Source organism: Rhynchophorus ferrugineus, unplaced genomic scaffold (genome assembly GCF_030347505.1).
Source record: "Rhynchophorus ferrugineus isolate W39M unplaced genomic scaffold, kcgeb_rfMv2 rfM8, whole genome shotgun sequence".
NCBI lineage: Eukaryota > Metazoa > Arthropoda > Insecta > Coleoptera > Curculionidae > Rhynchophorus > Rhynchophorus ferrugineus.
In genome coordinates this window covers 23299047-23322784 of record NW_027472587.1, presented here as the reverse complement: position 1 = coordinate 23322784, position 23738 = coordinate 23299047, and the positions used below count along the sequence as shown (strand labels likewise).

The window sequence follows — 23738 nt, the reverse complement described above, 5'->3', positions numbered from 1 at the left end:
GGCGTTCCCTATGTGTTCTTTGTTTCTCTTTCACAAATATGGATATATATAATTTGGAGAATGGAGTTACAGTGCAGGGACTCGGAACTCCAGTAATGGTCGAGGTCGTGGGTGGTTGCGCTGACCGTATTTCCGGTAGGTGACCAAGGCGGGATGCAAGTAATGAATACTGGCACCTAGAATACTGGTCTGAAGAGACCGAGGAAAGTGAACGAGCTAATGAATAAACAATCGCAGAATGATTATGATAGATATTTTGTGATCTTCAGAAAATAATCCGTTCGCCTTTTGTGATCTAAAGAGAGCTTTTTTCAGTGGTGGGAGATGTACAGTCAACTAAGAAACTGAGAAATGGAACGAAATTGGTAGTAGTGGTAAACCCTAGGCAATCGGAAAAAATATTGAAACTAGACAATCGGAAAAAATATTGAAACTAAGAAAAATTCATAATGTATAAGTGACAGTAATCCCACGTTCGACGCTAAATTTCAGTAAGGGAGTTATATCTAGCAGAAAATTGTCTGTGTGTGGTGAGGAGGAGATCGTTGAAGACTTGACATCACAGGGGGTCACATCAGTTAAAGGAATCAACACGAAAAAGTATTGCAGTCAATAGTTTTACACTGACGTTCAGAAAGGAACATATCCCTGAAAGGATTAAGGCAGGATATCTTAGCCTTAAGGTGAAGCAGTACATTCCGAACCCCATGAGGAGTTACCAGTACCAAAGGTTTGGACACGTGTCCATGAGCTGTACCTATGCTCCCGCCTGCCTATCCTATGAAAAAAAGGCACATGGACAAGCTGATTGCTCTCCTCCATCTCATTGTGTCAACTGCGGTCAGGAGCACTATCCAACGTACAGGCATGCCCTGTATACAAAGAAGAATTACTAACACAAAATATAAAAACCGAGGAGAAGACATCGTACTTCATGGCCAGAAATAAAGCTAGAGAACAATTGGATAATACCCGAATGAATTATGCTAAAGTTTCCAAAAAGAACTATGTCACCACAGCCACACAGCGTAACTTAGACAATCGTGAAACAATGGAGACAATTAAATCGACAGCATCTACCTCCACTCGGAAGACTCCTCAGACTAGAAAGAAAATAACCACAGAAAATCTCACGGCTACATCCCGAGGGTCGATTGTCCTTTCACCTCCACTCTGAAGGCCGTCACCATCCCGAGTAAGCTCGGGTGAGAGGGATCGATTCCTTCCTCGTCCTCCTCCTATTCCCCATTCTTGTTCGTCCCATTTCACGTTTCGGCAAAGGGGAGACGCTTCCTCCACTCCACCTACTAAAGAGAAAGAGAAAAAAAGTGATCATGAAAGCAGCCGAAACTCGTCGTCTGGTTCATCTCGTAGATCGTCACCACCAAGCAAAAGGAACCATAAAGGTCACGTTAACGACCGCATCAGTAGAAGCACCAAAAATAAATCTAGTACTGACATGGATAGAGAGGAACCAGCATAGTCAAGACAATGACCACCATAATATAGTGGAACATTAATGGACTTAAAGGAAAGCAAGAAGGGCTTCGACTCATCATGGGATTATACAAACCATCGATCATGCTTTTGCAGGAAACCAATTTATCCTCTGAAGACTCATTCCAGATGCGGGGTTACAATATCATAAGAAAGGACAGGACAAACAGTGCACGTCTATCTGGAGGCGTAGTTATTTTAATCCGAACAGATATGCATGAAGAAAAGCTTAACATTATAACAGAGTTTGAAGTAGTAGCGGTTGGAGCATCATCTCAATATACAATTTGAATCTGTCTCCCTCTGCGAGCATTGAAATAACCAGTATAGAACCTCACAACTTCCAAATCCCAAAATCATAATGGGGGATCCCAATGCTCATGCGCCTGAATGGGGCTCATCTAAATACAATCGAAGGGGTCGATGAATTGTTGAGGTGCTTGATGATAATGATCTGTGCGTTCTGAATGATGGATCGCCTACATTTATATCTACATTGTCGGGCACTTTTTCACATTTGGGCTTGAACCTTTGCTCTTCCTCATTGGTTGGACAGGCGATATGGAGGACTATGGCCAATATGCATGATAGCGATCACTTTCCTACACTGGTTGATTTCACTGACACATTTGCCGTATCACCTACAGCGATTGGACTTAATATTGGAGGCATTGATTGGAACATTATAGGTCGCTGATTGAAACCACCCCAATCACTGATGATGTGGATTCAGTTGGAAAAGTATTCATTATCAGTGCAACTAGAAGATCTATTCCCATCAACACCACAAAGTTAAACAAATTGCCTGCGCCGTGGTGGATATATAAAGGAAGTCGATACAAGAAAAGGTGGCCGAAAGCTGAATATTTCTCCAAAGAGCTTGAACACCGGTAGTGCTCTGGCAGTTATTGATTATAAATGTCAGCCAAGCCAGTGACATGATACATTATAGTGTGCTGTCAGATGTTAACTCAAGACAAAATGTATAATGCTATTCAAATTAATTAATTAAAAACTTTTATGAAGCTTTATCAAAGCTATACCCGCTTTGCACTGGGTTTACGTAAAAACAGACTTCTTACAGTTTAATATTTTAATTATACAGAAAAACAGTTAAGAGGCAAAACTATCTGTTGATTGTGAGATAGTACAACCAGAACTAAACTATTTTTCTTAAAAGTGCCATGTCAACAGTACGTGATATTCCGCCGATGGTCGACGCTGGCCTTTCCTGGGTTTGAGCTAATATGCATAGAGTAATATATAGAGTGTTAACTTAATACAATAAATGTCAGAATTGTTATGCGTGGTCTCACCAGGAAGGCGCTGAGAACGTCATTTCGCTGAATTTTTTTGATTAGTTTGAATTATTATTACAGGCACCTGTAATGAAATGATTTTATAAGGAGAGCACTTCACTGGTCGACGATTTCATACGCATCATGTGACTAACCTCTGACGCCACATCCTACTGACCAATTAAATTTCAAATAAAACCAAAAGGTAATTTTCCAAAACAATTTATTAATATAAAAATTCTGTATACATACAAATATTATATAATATCAAAAATCTAAAAAATAAGAATAAGTATAAAATGTATACAAATAAAAAATAATGAAATAAAAATATATAAATAAAAAATAATTAAATGTGGATATAAAAATGGCTGTAATCTAATTGAAAAAATAACATGTCGCGTGGGAAACATAATCAAAATTTTCAATATCTCTTTTTCCCTTTTTTATATTTTCTTGTGCTATCAATTCAAATAAGAAGTATTAAAGCTTCTATCTTTGTTCCATCATACTGAAAGCAAAGCAGCACAGCTGAAAGTCCGTGTTTGTTAATAATTTACCTACTTGTTCAACATAAAAATAATAAATAAAAAGTTATTATTATTCTTACAATGTTATTGCGAACATTTTTCTAATTCTATTTTTGGTAGGAAAAAAACCTACCAAAAGGTAATACTTTAGGGAATAGCAATAAAAAATTTAAACATATGATATGTTTCAAAATTACTGCTGTAGCATTATTATGGTAAAATCGAGGAATTAAAAAAGCAGCTTAAGCATCTACCAACAATATAATAAAACAAGCACACCTTGTTTGTTTGCAAATTGTATTATACTATTATGTATTAAAGTATTTTATTAACATCCTTGTTGAAAAATGTATTACGATTAAAGAGCCTTAAGCCAAAATATTAATTATAAGTATCTTGACCAACATACATTTGTTTCAAGAAACGAGCCCCTTCAAAATAATTATGTTTTAAATTGATGAAACTTTACAAACAACTTTTTAAAGCATAACAAAAACTTTTCATGTAGTATAATTACATTTACCTTCAATGTAATTTTACCATTGCCTTATTTGGACACATTTTGGATTTAAAGTGTGGATAATATGTTCACGATTTCTTCTGTTGTATTCTTATAAATAATAATAATATATATATGAACATAAAATCTTTATATAAATAATTGTATATGGACCAGGTAAAAGCAATACTCACACACACATCCTTAATCTTGCTAACTTATAAATTGTTTCTTCCAAGGAAAACTATATCTGGTTTTTACTTCCGCACTTACACTAGATACACAACACTTTTCCGAATGAAGATACATTAAAATCGAATAATAGTGATTATATTTAAGATACAAGAATGCTGATTGTATTTTATGTCAGACACACAAAGATGGCGTCATAAACAAACTGAAACAAACAGTAGCGTTATAGAAATAAACTAATCAAATACCTTCGTAGGCCAATTCAAATGAAGCAATCAAAAAGGTGGTCTCAGAGCCGCCATTGAAAGGACCATGCAAGACATTTCCTCGGTTTCGCCTATTTAAGTAAAGCCTCTATATTTACTCTATGCTAATATGTCGCATGACGTAACATATAGGTATTTATATCAAGGTACTAATGCTAGAGGTATTTATTACTGTTTAATATTACTGTAGAAGTTATAAAGTTATTTAAAGAAACAGAGCCGTATTCGATATTCCCAATTATCTTATCAATATTTGATCTAGTTCCATTAGCAAGAAATTTTAATTTTTAAAAAATTTCTATAGTAACATACAATGTCCTTACAGAATGCCCTATGATCAGGACTAATTTCTAAAAAGGTGTTTACGATGACGTTTGACGTGTGAATCAGGACTTTATGAAATAATACTTAATTCGCTTAAGCGATACTTTGGCACGTGCAAATTCTAGTAGTCCATAGAACATTTAGATAAGCCTCACTCGTTTATTCAGTCCGAAGTTATTTTGCGTTTAATCGACCAATTTTTAACTTTTGAATGTATTCTGAAACGAAACCATATCAAGACTTTTAAATGATTTATTAAAAAAGGATTAGTTGCACAAACCCGACTAAAACATTAATTTTACGTCCACAATATGTATTTTACTTAACCGTCAACAACAACAACAAATATGTTTGATGTAGTTAATTTAAAAAATGTTCAGTTAGCAAACCCTTTGGCGCTCATTTAAAGATTACCTTTCGATGCATTATTTCAATCAATCTATAGCTCTTGAGACAACCTGTTGATGAAATATTTTCAAGCAACCTATGAAAATCTACAGTGATGGTTTTACATATATCATTGATTAGCATTTGAAATATATATGATGATAAACTTATTCCGGTACCCAAAAAAATTAAATTGTATCAAGTAAATAAATAGTTCAACGTTCTATTTGACCTGTTGTGGCCTCTAGATAATTTGTTTCTACGAATATCTCATTATCAAAAAAGAGTCGACAAACAATTTTTTAGGATGCTATTTAGTATTTAGTTTACAGAGCTAGGCAATGATATAATTTGAAAAATTGATTTTACACATTTGCTACTGCAATATCTGTTATGTTATCAGGGATAATTATTTTTTTACTATGTAAACCACTAAAATTTCTTTTATACATTATTATTTATTTTATTCAATTGGTTTAGACGGTTACAAAAAATTATTAATAATTAGTAGAAATGGACTTTTTTTCATGATTTCGTGGAAACTAGAAGACAATTTCTTGATCAATTTCTGAATACGAATTCCATTAAGGTTGAAGAGCAGAGCTCTTACCACTGTTGGCCCCTTGTGTTGATATGCGATCTTATATAATTTCTTTCAATTATTATATGAAACTTGCACATCATTAATTATTAAAAATTTAATTTCTGTGAAATCCAGTGAACCGAGCTATTGTTCGGGAATTAAAAACGTTTAATCCGGACAACTATTTCGTTAAAATGTTCAAAATAACACTGAATCGTATGCCATTTGATAACCGCAATATAATCACCAAACATCCCCGACAGACAATTGATGGAGGCTATTGCAATTGCCAGAGAAATTTTGCAAGATAGATATAGGTGATACGAAGTTCACCGGTAGTATTAATAGTAATCTAGAATTATGAATAAATTGTATAATACAATAATAATTATTAATATTTCAAATGGTTTAATACTGGTTACTTAATTTTAAATTCTTCTAGGAAATATATGCAAAAATTATAAGATATTTTTATGTTTATATAAATGTTTTCTTAATTAATGGTTTATTAAATCTTTCTTTTACTTATAACGCAACTAATTCCTTATATGCAACTAACTTAAACCAAATCAATCAAAAATATACTTTTTATCTCAAAATTATATTTTAAATTTTGTCTATATACATATATTTTGTCTATATATATATATATATATATATATATATATATATATATATATATATATATATAGCCGGAGTGAGCTAGGTGACAGATGCATTTATGCGAAATCCGACAAGAAACAACCGTACTGGTCATGCTAGTAATCAGGTTAGAAACTCGCTAGTCGAGGCCTATAGTTAAGCGCACCCCTACGCACTATGAATTTCACTGCAATTGAATTATTAATATTTCAGATCAATTAGTGAAATTGGGAATTGAACAAGTGAACTCAAATTAAAATCCAACTTCACTCGTTAAATTCTTAATATGTTCGACAATTATTTATGTATACATTTTGCATTAGGATTTTTTGCACCGTTTATATGCCCCAATGTTAAATACTTTTCATCAAATAGCATTTGTGTGTACTTTATATACTTCCAATATGTAAAATATTTTCTGCAACAGCGTTCCCGTCATATTTTTAATAACCACTATGAACAATGACATTGATATTGATATATATATATATATATATATATATATATATATATATATATATATATATATATATATATATATATATAAATATAATAAAACAACTTGTCTTGCTTGTCTAGGTACAAGTGCAAACAATTCCTTATGAACTGAACTGAACTGAGCGATGAAAGTGATTTTGTTATGGAAGAAAAACATTTGATTGATTAATGTATATATGTCGAACCTGATATTCGACAACTAATGGCTGTAACCACATATCAGAGTATAACAAGCATGTAATCAAAATTTTGTTGCAAAAAAACAAGATTGTAGCTGAAATTATTTAAAATACATTTTCTGCATTCACATCTTGATATTTTCCCAGAAAACTTGGGCAACACGAACGCCGAGCACAGCGAGTGACTACAGGATATAGTGAAGGTCTAAAGGCAATACAAAACAGAAAACAGTGAAGACAGAGTGAAACAGATTCCAAGCAGTATAAAAGACTCAGTTCAAATCATGTTTTTTTTCTGATTAATACGTTTTAATTAAATGAATAAATAGCCAAAATAGTAAAATAATGAGTTTATTAAAATTTCCAGAACTAGAATCAATTTTGGAAAACAGACTGCAGATATGGATTCAACCCTCTAATTTACCTTCTAGCCAGCTTTTATTCCTCCGGCCCAAGACGACAACCATATAAAACAAGTTAGCAAGCATGTAAAACATAACCAGATGCAGATAATCTAAGTGTGTATACCGAAATACTCCTTTGCTATATGTTTTTCATTTTCCTATAGTCTGCCAGTCGATAGGTATATTGTGAAATATTTGATTTGGAGGTTTCAATAGTTTACGCGAAAATTTACGAAAATTATAATATTAATAAAATATCGTTCCATTGATCTTGATTTACTATTAACTTTAGCTTAAAACGTAAAACATAACCTTAAGCTGCTTGGAATACTACCCTATAAATTAAGAGTACAATTCAAGGAATTAATTATCCAAAAGATGTGAAGGAAATGGTAGCTAAAAACGAAAATTATGAAAAAAAAAAGGTAAAAAAAGAACACCAAAAAATAACAATACTTTAAACAATATAACACAGAGACTGAAAAGGCAAATACTGGAAATTAAAAACAAATCCATAAATGACTATCTGAAAAATTTAACAGATGATAATGAAACTGATTACTCACTCTGGAAAGCCACCAAATATCTATAGCGCTCATGTCTACACAGACCATCTATAAGAGATCTATATCGGAATTGGGCACGTGAAAGTCACCAAAAAGCAGAAGCTTTTGCTGAATATCTAGAAAAAAACTTTCAGACCAAATGAAACAAAAATTGAATATAATTTGAATTATAGATAGATATAGAAGCTGAAAAGTCGACGACTGAATTAGTTATGCTGAAAGAGCAAACTATTGTTATTAAAACTGACACTAATAACAGGATAATTACTGCAAAAGCTACCAAGAAGAGTATTATAAAACTCTGATGATAAGAAAACCTGGAATGTCAATAAACGAAATAAAAGCTGATAGACCTATATCGCTACCCCCAGTAATATCTAAGGTTTTTGAAAAGCTCCCGTTGAAAAGTATAAAGCCGGTCATCAAACGAATCATAGAGTGGAAATACCAACACACCTGTTTGTGTTTATTAACAAGCATTCAACAATTGACCAGGTCTACAGAATAACAGATGTTAATAAAAAAGCCTACGAAAGTAAAAAAGTATGCTCAACTATATTATTTGATGTAGCACAAGCCTTCGATAAGGTTTGGCATGAAGGCCTTGTTCATATACTAAAGAAAATGTTACCAAAACAACACACTGAATACCTAAAATCATACATTACAGCCAGAATATGTAGATAAAAACAAGAATAAGCTTGCTCTACAATAAAAGAAGCTAAACCAGGAAGTGCACCACAAGGAAGTGTACTGGGGCCAATGCTTTATCTACTCTACAATTATGATATACCACAAATGGAAAATATTACGATGGCTACATTTGCAGACGATATTGCGATTCTAGCTATCGGAGTTAATAGTGAAGAACCCAAAAAATTTCGACAGGCAAGTGATAATATAAATAATTGGACACAAGCTTGGATAATAAAAATTAACAAAAATAAATCTGTGCATGTGAAGATCGCCTACGATCAGACTGTACAAGCACCAATAACATTAAATAATACTATCATTCCATATAGCAACAACGCTAAATATGTCGGAATGAATCTTGATACAAAACTTCGCTGTAAGGAACATATAAAGAAGAAAAGGAAAGAACTGGAATTGAAATATAGGAAAATGTAATGGCTAATTGGAAGAAAATCACAATTATCAGTACATAAAAAGTTGCTATTATATAAGAAGACACTGAAACCGATGTGGATATACAGAGTTTAATTATGGCGATGTTCTGTAAAGAGTAACACTAACAAAATACAATTTTTTCAGAAAAAAAGTCCTGAGAAGTATTATGGGTGAACCCAAATGCATAACTAATTACCTACATCAAGATCTTCAGATACCCAGTCGGTTAAGAAATCAAGAGTATTGCAAGGGGGCGGGAGGAAAGACTTCATTGTCATGAGAATATTGAAGTATTGCAACTTTTAGATACCACCAGAGCAGGACACAGTCTCAAAATAATCAAACCATCTGATCTTGTGTAGTGTTGTGTAGTGAGGTGTATTTAATAAAAAATACAACAATTGCATGTATAAACATTATTTATAATTATTTAATTATATATAATTTCAAATTATGCAATAAAACACAATAATATTTTTAACACCTTTTATTTAAAATCTTGTATGATATAAAAGATCATTAGTGAACGAAAAATCTTCTATTGTCTATAGAAACTCTGTGGAGGACAGCAAACACCAGCATATCTGCAACAAAATAATATTTGTGAAGAAAAGGCGATGAATTATTAAGTCTAATACTTCAGTAATTATCTAAGACCTCTTAGAGATAGTATGCGGAGAGCCTTGAGGCTTGAAAAAGTCTTAAGAATTATCAGACAAGAAGACGTTATCTGATTTGTAACATGATTTAGCGACACAAAAATTAATGTGTAATATATGCCTGTTATTATCACTGGTTGTGAAACGTGGATATAAAATAATCATGACTCGTAAAGTAAAATGTTACTTGATAGTATTATTGTATGTGTACTACTGCCTATATTGGTGAACCTTCCCGATAACTCAGTAGTAAAAAAAATGTAATTTGATCTTTCAGATATGAATGAAATCCCATATAATTGTATACGGCATGTCTGGAACTTCCACTCTGGAGCTACCTTATTACTGCTGCCTTATTACTTGAGTACATTGCACCTTTACTAGATGTCTTTCGGTGTCTATAAGGGCAGTAGAACCGTTCGAAAACCCGAAACATTTATATCCTAAACATCTCTCTTGCGAAGCGGGAATCGACTTTTATCAGGATGATTAATATAAAACGCTGGGAATTCTTTCTACTAATTAACATTAATATTGACATCCTAACATTAACATCGAATGACCGTTATATTCGGAAATGCTTCTGAATAGATTAAAATAAATTATAGTTCAAAATTATAATGACTATGTATTAAATTTTGCTACTTGATACACTAACCTTCCGATTTTGCAAAAATGAGGAGCATATTGCTCTACGGTCCTCTTGTAGACAAGCAGTTCTGGACATTCTGTAATTATTGAACATTTTCCTGATGGTCCGATGAATGGATTATTACAGGGTTCTGTTGCAGGAATATTGGATGCCCGTCCTAGGTCATACGTTTCTGAAAAATATGTAATACAATAAATAATGAAACATTAAAAGTAAATGTATCTCTTCCGACAAATGGAATTATATTTTGGAATATGCAAAGTAAATAGCTTCAAAAATAAAGTTGCTAGCTAATAAAGATGCAATTAGAAAAAAACCAGGTTAAAATATATGATGTAGCACTTGTATGTAACAAGAAACATGGAACAGAAAATATATTCATGGAATGTATTCAACATGAGCTCCAACCATTTGAAACATCCAGGTGTATAGGTTCAAAGAATGACGATTCAAAATGCACTAGAGAAAACAGCAAATGTGTATTGGAAACGTACATTGCTAGAGAATCTAATCAGCATTGGAATCAAAATTGATAATTTATCTATCTTGGATCCACTGTGTACGAAATGTCTATTTAAAATTACTTAGTTGGATCAACGTAAACATCTGTACTGTGTGTAAACAATGCTCTATAGAATTTTTTTTTTTAAATTCTGTAGGTTTCCAGAACGGTACAATTTTATCCTTAGAACAAGTGAGAATATTCTCAGATTAAATCAGCAAAAGAGTAATAAAAAATGTTAGAGCTAATCCTCGAAAATAATAATTATAACATTGATGTTCCCGTCCAACTTGCCAAAATTATGTTAAATTTGTTTAAATACTTACTTCCACCAATTGTTATGTATCCTTTTCGCAATACAGTTGTTAAGGCATTGGGTTGTTCTCCAAATTGTGGCTCTAAACCATAAACTATTTCATCGTCACGATTATGTGGTTCTGAAAACACAATGTTTATTTATAACATTTTGTATATACGGTACGGAAAAGGTAATACTTAATTATATGAAGCCATTCTATAGCACGCGTAAAAGCTGATATTCTTGATGGAACTTAGTAACTCAAAAGTTACTAAGCCATTAATACACTTTTTTGAGCAGAATTATAGCCATTTTCGAAATCAATATTTAAGTGAAATAAGATCACGTCTGACAATGGATGATTGTATGTTAAACCCATATTTACTATAAGTATTTAGTATTAACAACTGCAAAGGAATTGCTCATTAAAAATAGCTGGGATCTAGCAAAAACATGGATTCATAAATAAAATATGCGATTGGAGAAGTCTATTTTGAGAATTAAATAATGAAATAAATGATTGATAAGAATGGCATATGACACGATAATTCTAAATTTTTTAATCCTTAATTACTCCGAAAAAATACAGAGAGATGAGCGGGGACTTTTGACGACTCATCCATGGTATTATCCACCGTATTAATTATCTAAATACCTTGAATTTTAAAATATATGAAAACTTACGTAAATGCGGCGGTATACCCTGCGTATTAAAATAATGTTGAGCCTCCTAAAAATTATAAAATTATTTTAATATTGCCCCTGTTCATTTATAACCGTGGGTTAAAATACGTAAGCATTAGTATAAAGTTATACTATTACTTGAAACCTAAATAAATATTATTATGTTAATGGATATATTTTCTATACATGCATTTTATGCCTGTTCAAACTGAAATAACGTATTTTCTCTTACTGAATTAGTTTATTTCTATTTTAATAAAATATGATATAAAGCATTTGTATTACAACTAATATATGTTTGTTTTAATGGGGTACTACCACATTAATAACTTACTCACCGTTAAACCAAATATTAAACAACAGAAATAAATCATGTAATATTTCATGTTGATTTATCTAGCTTAACTAAATTGACTAAATAATGTAACGATCAGTTTAATGTGCTAATATTTTAATGATGTTTCATCTCAGCCATCCGCTTTTATAAAGATAGTATTGACAAAAGGTGGGGATTTCTAACCGTACTATTTGTTCAACTTGGCATTGAACATTCCACTATTCTCAGGATTCCCCCGGCAAATACTTCAACCTGCGCTTCAGATAACTTATTAATAAATGTTTCAAAATGGAATCGAGTCTATAAAAAAGACAAAGAAGATTTTCATATTATATTTATTATTATGTATTTGTCGAAATTAATGAAAATTAATATATTATTTTTTAGTATTTTATTTATTATATTGACATCTGAAAATATTTTGTTGAATATCATGGCTTGTTTATTCAACTTTACAGTGAATAAAATCGTTTTTAATTTGCGCATTTTTATCCTTGATAACAATACTGTTACTGTGTGGCACGTGACACGTGTTTGAAGGTAAAATTTTATTTAGGTAGGTGTGGCTTTTGAGTGTTTTACACTGACACGAAAAGTTTCTCTCAGATTAGCAATGCAATATCAAAAATCAAAATCGAAAATGCATAGAGTTAACAACGGTGTCATCTATGATAATTGTTAACAGTCTATGGTGAACTCAACAACTATAGTGAACGGACGGTACGTTTTGAAACATACTCAAATATATATATATATATATATATATATATATATATATATATATATATATATATATATATATATATATGTATATATATATATATATATATATATATATATATATATATGTATATATATATATATATATATACATATAACATGAACCATACCTATCAATTTGTTCGACCATCGGTTTAATACCAAACACTAATCTTAAATTTTAGGGTTATGGATTATTCCGTTGGGGTGATATCTTCAGAGCTCGGATATACTTCAGATTATCCACATTTTATTGCATATTAGAATACATTACTAGAACATAAATAATCTAATTTGTGTAAATATAGGGGAGTTACTAATCAACATAAGTATGTTATACTTAAAATAAATCTAAACTCTTTTTAGTTATGTAACATCTTTATTTTTATTCTAAATATAATTCTCCCATTTTACAGATTTTTCGAAATTAATTTTATTGCCTTGGAAATTTTTTGGGAGGGCAGCAAACACCAGCATATCTACAATTGAAATGAGAATATATTTTAATAATTTACATTAGTCTTATTTAATTTCTAATATTAAATATAGAAATTGATGATACTAACCGTCCTATTTTGCAGAAATGTGGCCGATATTCTTCCACGGTTCCCTTGTAAAGGGTTAATTCGGGACAGTTGCTTATCAATGAACATTTTCCTGTAGTGCCGAGGAACGGGTTGTTACATGGTTGCGTTGCAGGAATATTTTCACCATGCCCCAAGGAATAGGTAGCTTAAAATAGTTTTTTTGTTAATTTAAAATAAGCCATATTGGTGGCAGAGTAGGTAAGGCGACAGGATGGTCCTCCTACTGTTGCGATAGTCGCGGGCCGAACCCCGTTGGGCTTGAATATATTTTTTATGTTTGTAATTGTAAATATAAATGTCTTTATAGGCAACAGGGGTAACCATCCCAATCACGCCACTAACCAGGCTGGATAAGACCGGATGTCTTCAAGGATTGTCTTTAAGTTGGCGACTGGCCAGTTGGTAAGCTTAAAGCCAAGAACTGTGGTTTGAAGCCCACGTTAAACAGTAGGTCCAGTCCAGATAAACACTCGTTGGTAAAAAGGAGAATTAAAAGCTTATCCAACGGAATAGTTAAAATATATTCATCTAATGCAAAACTTCTACTTAAAATCCTTGTTGAATTAGAACGTTGTAAAATTTATTTCAGTATAATTTGCTCTATTACAATATTTCTTAAAATGGTTATATTATTTATTTATTTATTAAAGAAAACCTGCAAATTTATCTCAAATAGCGAACAAAATTAACAATTCTTTTAATATCTAATTCTTTCCATTACCTGATTAATTGTAATTATTATGTAATTATTGAAATTTTGGCGGGTTAAAACAATAACTTACTTGATCCTATTGTTACGAAACCATTCTTTATAACAGCTGTTATCAAATTACTAGGTTCGCCGAATTGTGGTTCAAAAAGATATATTAGATCGTCTTTCTTATTACCTTCTAAAATATTAAATAATATATTTCATTATACTAAATACAGAAGCGCCAAAGTTAAGGAAATGTATGTTAAAAATAAAAATATCATGAACTTACGTAAATCTGGCGTATCTGCACGTTTTCTTAAATATCTATCATTGAGGTTTGTCTAAAAATAACAAATTGTTGAAAAGAAAAAAGCAAATTTCGTTATCAAATGTTAGTTCGATATATTAAATGAATTTTGAATAAGATTTATAGCGTCTGTATGTTTAGTAGTTTCTTTAATTACTTCATTTCTTGAATTAGATTTACTTTATTTTTACTAGTGTGCTCTAGTTTAGTATTAAATAAGAGACTAGCAACACAAGTCTATTAAAGTATTTTGAAATTTTAAAACAGCTAGATATTGGTTATTATTGTATTAAAAATAGTTAGTACATATGGTTAGATATATTGAATTTCGTATTACTTAATTATGAAATAATAGTAAACAAATATTATAATTAGTTCTTAAACAAATAAATTCTTAGGAATATTGCTTGAATAGTGCCAGTCCTGAGAAGCTTTATTAAAAATATTCCCTAAGCCCCTGTGGCCTAATGGATAAGGCATCTGCCTCCTAAGCAGGGGATTGTGGGTTCGAGTCCCACCAGGGGTACTTTACTTTTACACTTTTTTTTGAAAATATTATGTGCTTATATGAAAACAATAATAGGAGAGAATTTATTCGTCTTAATAAATTAATTTATCATTTTCATCATTAGTTTATAATCAGTGGGCTTTTCTAAAGTTCTTATATTTTATTTATTTATATATTTATTTATTTAAACCCGTCAGCCTCTTGGGCTATTTAGGGTAAATTACAATACATTATATGAACATTAACAGCTTAAATACTACACAGTAGATTATAAACAGTAGAATATATACAATAAAATTTTTCAATTACACAATAATAAATGTAAGTTAGAAGTGTTGAAGTAGGTCTATGGTCTTTAGATAGTCAATGAGCAGGTTTAATTGCTCAGGTTGGACCAATTGTTCCAGTGCTGTCGGCATCTCAAGTTTTCTCCTCAGATCATCATATTTTTGGCAGTCCAGTAGGATGTGTCAGACGCTAAGTTGAATCTGGCACAAATCAAGGGCGGGCTCTGTCCCTTCAACAAATATTCATGTGTCAGTTTACAGTGTACGCAGTTGTGCGAGGACGTTTGACTTGTGCCTACTGATGTTATTATGGTCAATAGATTGATAAAAGATCCTCTTGACTTCCCATAATTTATTGTTTTTTATGAGAAGGTCCCATTCTAATTGGGTCAATTGCCTATTTAGGCCTTTCACGTAGACTTTGGCATCTTTTTTGCTAAACAGTTCGTTTAACTTGATCGACTCCTCTTCCCTACTTGCCAGATGGTCGGCTCTTTCATTTCCACATATTCCTTTATGGGAGGGGACCCAGAGGTATGTTATTCTAAGACCCCTAAATTGTAACTTTGTCTGTATCTCTCTGATGTATGTGACCACAGGGTGGACTGTCCTTGCCAATCTTAAACTCTCTAGAGAACTCATAGAATCCAATATTACTAGTATGGATTCGCTAATCTGTGATTCTTCCAAGGCAGATAGGGCCATATATATGCCAGCAGCTCGGCGGTGAAAATGCTAGTCAATTATGGAAGCCAAAAGTGTCTCTCGAGTAGACCTATAAGCAGCACCCACAAAGTTCTCACGTTTTGAACCATCCGTAAAATTATCATCTGTATAAATTTACCATCTGTAAAATTATATGAACAGTTCTCTTCGATTATCTGTCTAAAGGAGCTTTTTATTGTAGAAGGACTATTTGTTTCCTTATTCAGAACTTTCGTAGAGAGGTCTATGTGTATTCTTGAGAACTGCCATGGTGGTATATTAGTGATTCTACAACGCTGTTCTGTGTGCTACCAATTGAGGTTGGAAAGGGTCTTCAGTAGACCTAAGTCTGCCAAACATTTATTCTTCGGATAATTTACGTGTGGGAGACAGTTGAGCTTGTGATCGAAAAGCAAACCAAGGAAATTGTGTCCGGTTTGTTTATAAGGTGCTATTCGCGAACAGTTCCTCCGTCTACAAAAGTGAACACTCACGGTCTTATCTGCTGAGAACTTCAAACCATTCCACCCGGCTCACGTAGGCAGTTCATCGAAGCAATTCGGTAATAGGGATTGGCTGCACTTATGGTTAGTATGTTTGTGGTAGATAACCACATCATCTGCATAGATTCGCGCATTGATATAAGTGGGAATGACTTTGTTAATGGAGTTCATAGCAATTATGAATAGTAATGGGCTAATACAGGAGCTCTAAGGTACACCGTTGATTTGGTGATTTGTTGTAGATATTACTCCATTAACCCTGACCCGGAAGCTTCTGTTAGTCAAGAAGGATGCAATGAAGGCGAACATTCTGCCCCCAATTTCCCAATTAGATAGTTGTTTCAGGATGCTATCGATATTGATGGAGTCAAAGGCCTTTTCTAAGTCAAGAAAGACTGCAGTCAGATGTTGTCCCGTATTAAAGGCCTCACAAAGGTCCTCCTGAAACCTGATTAAGTGATTAAGTGTAGAGTATCCTCTAATGAAGCCTTTCTGACGATTATTTAGTAGTATCTGCTATTCAATCACAACCTATAATAGACCATGCGCTCAAGTAGGTGCTCAAGTAGGCTCACATAGGTGACTAGTTAACGCGATAGACCTGTAGCATAATTGCTGTTCATCTTTTTGTCCTTATGTTTGTTTAATATGGAATGATAATGTACTGCAAATATTTCTGTCATTTCACAGGGGCCCTCAATACGTCGACTGCCATCAACCATTACTGGTATTTTAGTTTGTGGGGTGTCTTTTAGTATGCATAATTTCCTCCATATAGTATGTGATGAGGTTTGGGGGGTAAGACTACTTGTAAATTTTCTCCAAGGACTTAATTTTGCTTGCAGAATAGTTCTACTCGTAATTGCCTTTAATAATTTGTAATTTTGAAAGTGTTCGGATGTCGGGTTTAATTGGAATCTGCTAAGGGCCCTTTTCCTATCCTTTATTACCCTAGCATAGTCTTTATTCCACGATGGTACCAGTAATTTGTGCATTTTTGTATTGTTAATAGGTTAACTGTATTGTTAATTGAGATGTTCTAGCTGCATTGATGATGGAATCGGTGAATTCTTTTACGATTGTGTCTATATTTTTTGTGGTTGGGGTGGTTTCAATCAACGATCTATATTGGTCCCAATCAATACCTCTAATATTAAGTCCACTCGCTGTAGGTAATATACCAGGTATGTCAATGAGTTCAACCAAAGTGGCAAACTGGTCGCTGTCATGCATATCAGCCACAGTTGTCCATCTCGCCTGTCCAGCCAATGAGGAAGAGCACAGGCTTAAGTCCAAGTGTGACAATGTGTCCGATGAAGCAGATGCAAATGTAGGTGATCCGGCATATATAATGCGCAGATTATTGTCGTTAATAACCTCAACAATCCATCGACCCCTTTGATTATATTTGGATGAGCCCCACTCAGACGCATGAGCATTGAGACCCCCATGATGAGTTTGGGATTTGGCAATTGTGAGGCGAGAGCTTCTATACTTGTTTTTTCAATGATCGCGGTATGAGACAGATTCAAACTACACAGTGAAACATTTCTGCCAGATAAGTATGCTCTGACAGCTATTGTTTCAAGCTCTGTTATTATGTCAATCTTTTCTTCATGTATTTTTGTGCAGATTAAAATAGCTACGCCTCCAGATGAACGTGCACAATTTGTCCTATCTTTTCTTATTATCTTATAGCCTCGCAGTTGAAAGGAACCTGTAGGTGATAAGTAAGTTTCCTGTAGGAGCATAATCCATGGCTTATAAAGTCCCATGACAAGACGAAGCTCTTCCTGTTTTCTTTTAAGGCCTTTAATATTCCATTGCACTATGATGGTCATTTTAATTATTGTGTAGAGGTTTATATTTCCATATCACTGCCTGATCTATGCTTTGAGCTTAATTTGGTACTGTCTTTAGAATGACCACTGTTGCTCCTCTTGCTTGGTGATGATGAGCTACGCGAGGAGCCAGGCGTTGAATTCCGATTATTTTCGGAAATGGTCTGCCTCTCTTTATTCTTATTGGGCAGACTTGAAGAAGCTTTTCCACTTCTCTGGGACTGAGATCGGGATGAATTGGAATGGAGGGTAGGAGGATGGCGAGAAAGTTCCCCTGTATCTTGGGGAGTGCCCCTGTCCACAGTTAACGCAGTGGGGCGATGGAGAGCATTGTACTTCCCCATGTGTGTTTTCCCACAAGATGGACAGGTTGGAGCATATGTACAATTCATGAACATGTGACCGAATCTCTGGCATTGAATTGATAACACCTCATGGGGTTTGGTATATATTGTCTAACCTTCAGACTCAGGGATGTGGTCCTTTCTAAATGTTAGGATGTAGTTATTGGTTGCAACGATTTCTCCATTTTTCTTCGAGATGGTGCCCTTTACCGATGTTATTCTTTGTGATGGTAAATTCTCCATTATCTCCTCGTCTGTACACACAGATAGCTCCCTGCTCGATATAACTCACTATAACTAACTTGCAGAAACTTAGTGTATTATGTGGGGCAACTGTTACCTGTATACTTTGAAATTTCTTTAGTTTCAGCACTCTCTCTGACTGTCTAAAATTTGACATTGCAACTAGTATTGTTCCATTTCTATGTTTTTTAACTGACTGTATTTCTCCCACCGCTGACAGTAATTCTCTATGTAAAATAAATGGCGATAAACTTGTCAGTAGATCACCCTCGGAAAATATGATAAAATATTTGTCGTATTCATCTTGCGTGTGCCTATTCTGTAATTCATTCTCTTTCCTGTGCCTCTTTAAACGAATATGTTGGGTGCCAGTAGTGCCTGCATCCCAGCCTGGTTCCCTACCGGGAGTGCTGCGCAATCGACGGCTAACGGTCGGCCGGGGCCTGCGCGACCTCCCACGACCTCGACTGGTACTGGGGTTCCGAATCCCTGCACAGTAATTGTGTTTTCCAAATTATGTAAATCCATAGTTTATGAGAAATAATATAACATAGAACACATAGGGGACGCTACCAGACGGCACACAACTGGGGCCCCGGAATCGTCACACCCGTACTATGGCCGCGACGCGTCAACCTTGGTTGTCACCTCGCAGTCACAGCCCCCTGGGGGATAAAGTTCGTATAGTTGAATTTAAATAATAAACTTATACTATATATATTAGTTGATGATTAATATCTCAAAACCGTTATTTCAATTTTAAAAATATTTGATTACCTGTTGCTGGCTGATTTGGTTACAATACACACGGTTATTATGTATCATTTCTCGAATAAAAGTCAAAAACTGTTTTTAGCAGATAAGAACATGTAGAGTTCGAATTAAATGTAATAAAACAATGTAGCCTGTGTTAAAATAATAACAACTTTAATTATATTAAGTATTAATTTCCGTCCTTGTGTCTAAACTGTTCTCTCCTATACATTATTATACCATGCATTACTATCTGAATAGAAACATAGTTTAAATTGTTAAAATATTAATTAAAAAATAAAACTTTCCACATATATATTGAAACTCATTTTTAATTGCCACTGTAAAGAGCTAATTATAATAATGTTCTAGTTTTAATGGACAGGTACAGTACCAAACCAAACCAAGAAAACAGATTGCTATATTTTTGATTTAATAATTTCTAATAATAAAATATAATATATATATATATATATATATATATATATATATATATATATATATATATATATATATATATATATATATATATATAGTCAATTCAAAATAACAGTGGCACGAGTGTCAATATATGTCTGTATAAAGTTGTAAATTTGTTTTACAGTCAGCTGCAAAAGTCAGCTGCAGTCAGTGAGCCTGCAAAAATTGCCCGTTTGCAAAACTTCTGAAGATTCTTCAAAATATTATAATTACTAGTTACAAATCGGTAAACGTTGTTTTAACGCTTTGTTTTAATAAATTTGAAATTGCCGCGGTTTTTATTGAAAATATTTTTTGCGCCTTGCAGCTGCACTTTATATTAGTACGGACACGGTCACTAATATATCTCAAAAAATATAAAACAAAATAACTTTATATTCGCCAAAAGAAACCTTGTTTATGCGAAACAGGTTGACGAATCAAGATCAATCTTGGTATTTCAGAGATCAAATATACCAAATGTATAAAACAGTAAGCAGTTTTTTCAATCAGTTAAGTTATCAGTTTATATATTTATAAGAGCCATGAATATTCCATGGAATGTTATGAATGGTACATTGGGTTGCTCATGGCAAGATGATAATAAATATAGTATGAAGACAATAAAGGTTCATGGAAAAAGAGGTTTTCTTAGTCATAACATTTATTCATTGCATACATATAGTTCTTCATGCTGGAAACAGGAATGGTTTTATTCCTGGGGCAGTGTTTCTCTAAATCCAAGGGTGACTACCATGAAGAAATGAACTATTACTTGTCTTTGCAGTAGTTTGAAAATTAGCTTTTAAAGAGCTTGGAGGAACCATCAGTTATTGTTATGTACAGTGCACCATATACATATATATATATATATATATATATATATATATACATATATATATATATATATATATATATATATATATATATATATATATTTATATATATATATAGTACACTGGTGGAGAAAATCCTAACTGCATTTTTAATCCAATTGAGTTGATACTGGGTATTGCAGAGAATTATTACAGTAGATATTCAGTTAGAGGAGGATATTCAAACCAGAATAGTCTGGATTTATGGAAAAAGACATTTTCGAAAATAATAGCTTCGGTTTGTATGAGTTCGTTTAGACACATTGAAGAAGAAATTGACAAATGGTAGAATCTTGAGCTAGTTCGTAATAGATTGGAAATGAACAGCTTGGTTATTAACTTGACTAGTATTTCTGAAAGTGATTGTGATTGAATAAAACTTAATGAATGTTGGTTTATGAATCAATGCTAACGATTACCAAGACAGGGTGATGAAAGAGGAACCAATAAAGGTCAGAATACAATTAATATACTTTAATTATAGGGAATTGTATTATAGAGTGTGAAAGCTTTATTTGCATGTGTGTTATTGTTCAGAATATACATGAACGTTTGGTTAACATGTAACATGGGTAGCGACATAACATTAACTGTTTTGCAGATATGGCAAATGCATTAAGGATGATGCAGTGATTAAATGTAGTTTTATCAAGAAAGATGTATACAGATAGTAACAGGACAAACTAAAGAGAAATATAGTAATATCATACTGATTTTACAAGGACACATTGCATCGAAAGAAACAATAACTAAGCGTTACTCTAATGAAAGTAAAATATATTACTCAGATATATAATTGTTAATTAAGTCGATTAGGCCTTCGGGGGATACCTTTACATACAAAAACGCGTCTAGAACGCTATCGATACTAGTGTGGAAAAAAGCTCAATGTGTATACCTATACATTCTTGTGGCTGTAATATTAATTGTAGTTTTAAGTTCTTCGATAATAAATGCATTTGAGGTACTATAATGTTAAAATAAATTATATTTAAAAGAATATTTGTTGAATTATTTTATTTATAATAAAATTTTGTTATATGTCAGAGCCTAAATGTATGAAATCTCAGAATAGCTGCGGCAACATATTTATATAATCAGTGGTAAAAAATCGGAATAAAATTCACATGCAACAAAATAACAATCATTTCATATTTTAAGTAATGTCAATTAATGTTTACTTACATTTATACCACAGGCCAAATGTATGGGTAAGATTATACAATACAGGAATATTACTAAATATTTCATATCCATTTAATATGGAACAACTTATAACACTTCTAAATTATAAAGGATGTATTAAAAATACTACTATATCAACAAGCGCTGTTAACCTTTATGATTTATACTGGTGGAGTGGGGATATTTAAGCGTTTGTTTTTAGTTAAATGAAATTGTTGTTATAGGATTCCCGACGTGCGGATGCTTATAAAAAATATAGCAGATGGATGTTTATGTAATTCCCTGCTTGATATCTGGGAAATTATATTTGTCGATAATTTAAAATAAATCCATTAAATATAACATTTCGTAATATTAATAGACGCATTGATTAATAGCCATTAGCATAATGTTTTATATCATTGATCCGGTATAAATATACGCATTTTATGAAACGATTTTTTAGGTATAATTACATAACTTGTATTAGTATTTCAGATTTTTTTAATAAATATTTTGTACCTTGTAAAACAGAGGTCCTTGCATTTTATATAAACTAAGTATATGATAATAAGTACTGTTCTATTAGTTATTATATAACATGGTTTCTTTTAAAATAAATCAAAGCGCGTTAGCAATATATAATTCTTAAGTAAGTGTCTGTACACAATTATTATTTAAAAACTTAGCACCATTTTAGAAAATAATATACATGAAATTTCATAATAACTTAAAGAAAATATCAATTTAATCTGCCAGTTTATTCTTTAACCCATTTAAACGTTCCGGTTCATTTTTATTTTACTTAAAATGTTTCTCATGATGAACATGTTTCTTAAAATAAAGGCTCGTAAGTAGACTAGATTCTAGAACAATTATAAAAATAATTAAAAGTAATAATTTTTAAGATGTTTTCATCATGATAATAGCACTCTTAGTTATGACATGGAGCTCATATATGGAGCTCGTATATATATATATATATATATATATATACCGATATATACAAGCATATGCAGTACAGGATGAGCTCCATGTCATAACTAAGTGGTAATATATTTGCAATACAAAATGGGGCCCAACCTGTATATATTACATTTTTCTGACGCTCTATCGACAAGTCAGAATCCGTCATTGTTTCCAGGTTTAGGAGACGACAGTAAAATACCTCGCTATCCCTGCATATACAAGTATCTATTGGCTGGGACTGCACATGCGCACTTGTTATAATCCAGCCTGACAGTTTTCACAACTCGCGTCCTTTTCTCCCACGCCTTCCATACCACAGTCTTAGTTGTGGTTAGATGTAATTTTTAAGTTAATTCTGAATTTATATTTTGTTGAGATAATATAGTTATATCACAGGCAAAATTAGCAGCAGATAATGCGAAAAAAAATGTATAAGTTATGAATTATTAATAAAATATTATGATTTTATAAGGTTAATTTTGTAGATTGTTATGGAACAAAGGATATATTTGTATGTTAAATAATGTGTAAACAGAACTAATTTGAAGATTATAGTAAATGTAACAATGATATATGGTCATGCTTGTATACGTTTTCTGTCTATTTGTTATT

At 32.5% G+C, this 23738-nt stretch overlaps 2 protein-coding genes and 1 non-coding gene across 3 annotated transcripts; 1 reads left to right on the top strand and 2 right to left on the bottom strand.

Moving 5' to 3' along the window:
• Positions 1 to 9468: 9468 nt before the first annotated feature.
• LOC143200583 (uncharacterized) lies at positions 9469 to 13366 on the bottom strand. Its single transcript, XM_076411046.1, has 6 exons — positions 13213 to 13366; positions 12130 to 12832; positions 11792 to 11837; positions 11136 to 11246; positions 10314 to 10479; positions 9469 to 9580 (listed from the first exon to the last, which is right to left on the bottom strand). Exons 2-6 carry the CDS (start codon positions 12175 to 12177, stop codon positions 9535 to 9537), a joined length of 417 nt encoding a protein of 138 aa, XP_076267161.1. The 5' UTR covers positions 12178 to 12832; positions 13213 to 13366; the 3' UTR covers positions 9469 to 9534.
• LOC143200582 (uncharacterized) lies at positions 13247 to 22337 on the bottom strand. Its single transcript, XM_076411045.1, has 5 exons — positions 22179 to 22337; positions 14458 to 14509; positions 14257 to 14364; positions 13454 to 13619; positions 13247 to 13366 (listed from the first exon to the last, which is right to left on the bottom strand). Exons 1-5 carry the CDS (start codon positions 22248 to 22250, stop codon positions 13321 to 13323), a joined length of 444 nt encoding a protein of 147 aa, XP_076267160.1. The 5' UTR covers positions 22251 to 22337; the 3' UTR covers positions 13247 to 13320.
• Positions 14929 to 15001, top strand: TRNAR-CCU (transfer RNA arginine (anticodon CCU)). Its single transcript has one exon. It is a non-coding gene; the product is annotated as a tRNA-Arg (tRNA).
• Positions 22338 to 23738: the final 1401 nt, after the last annotated feature.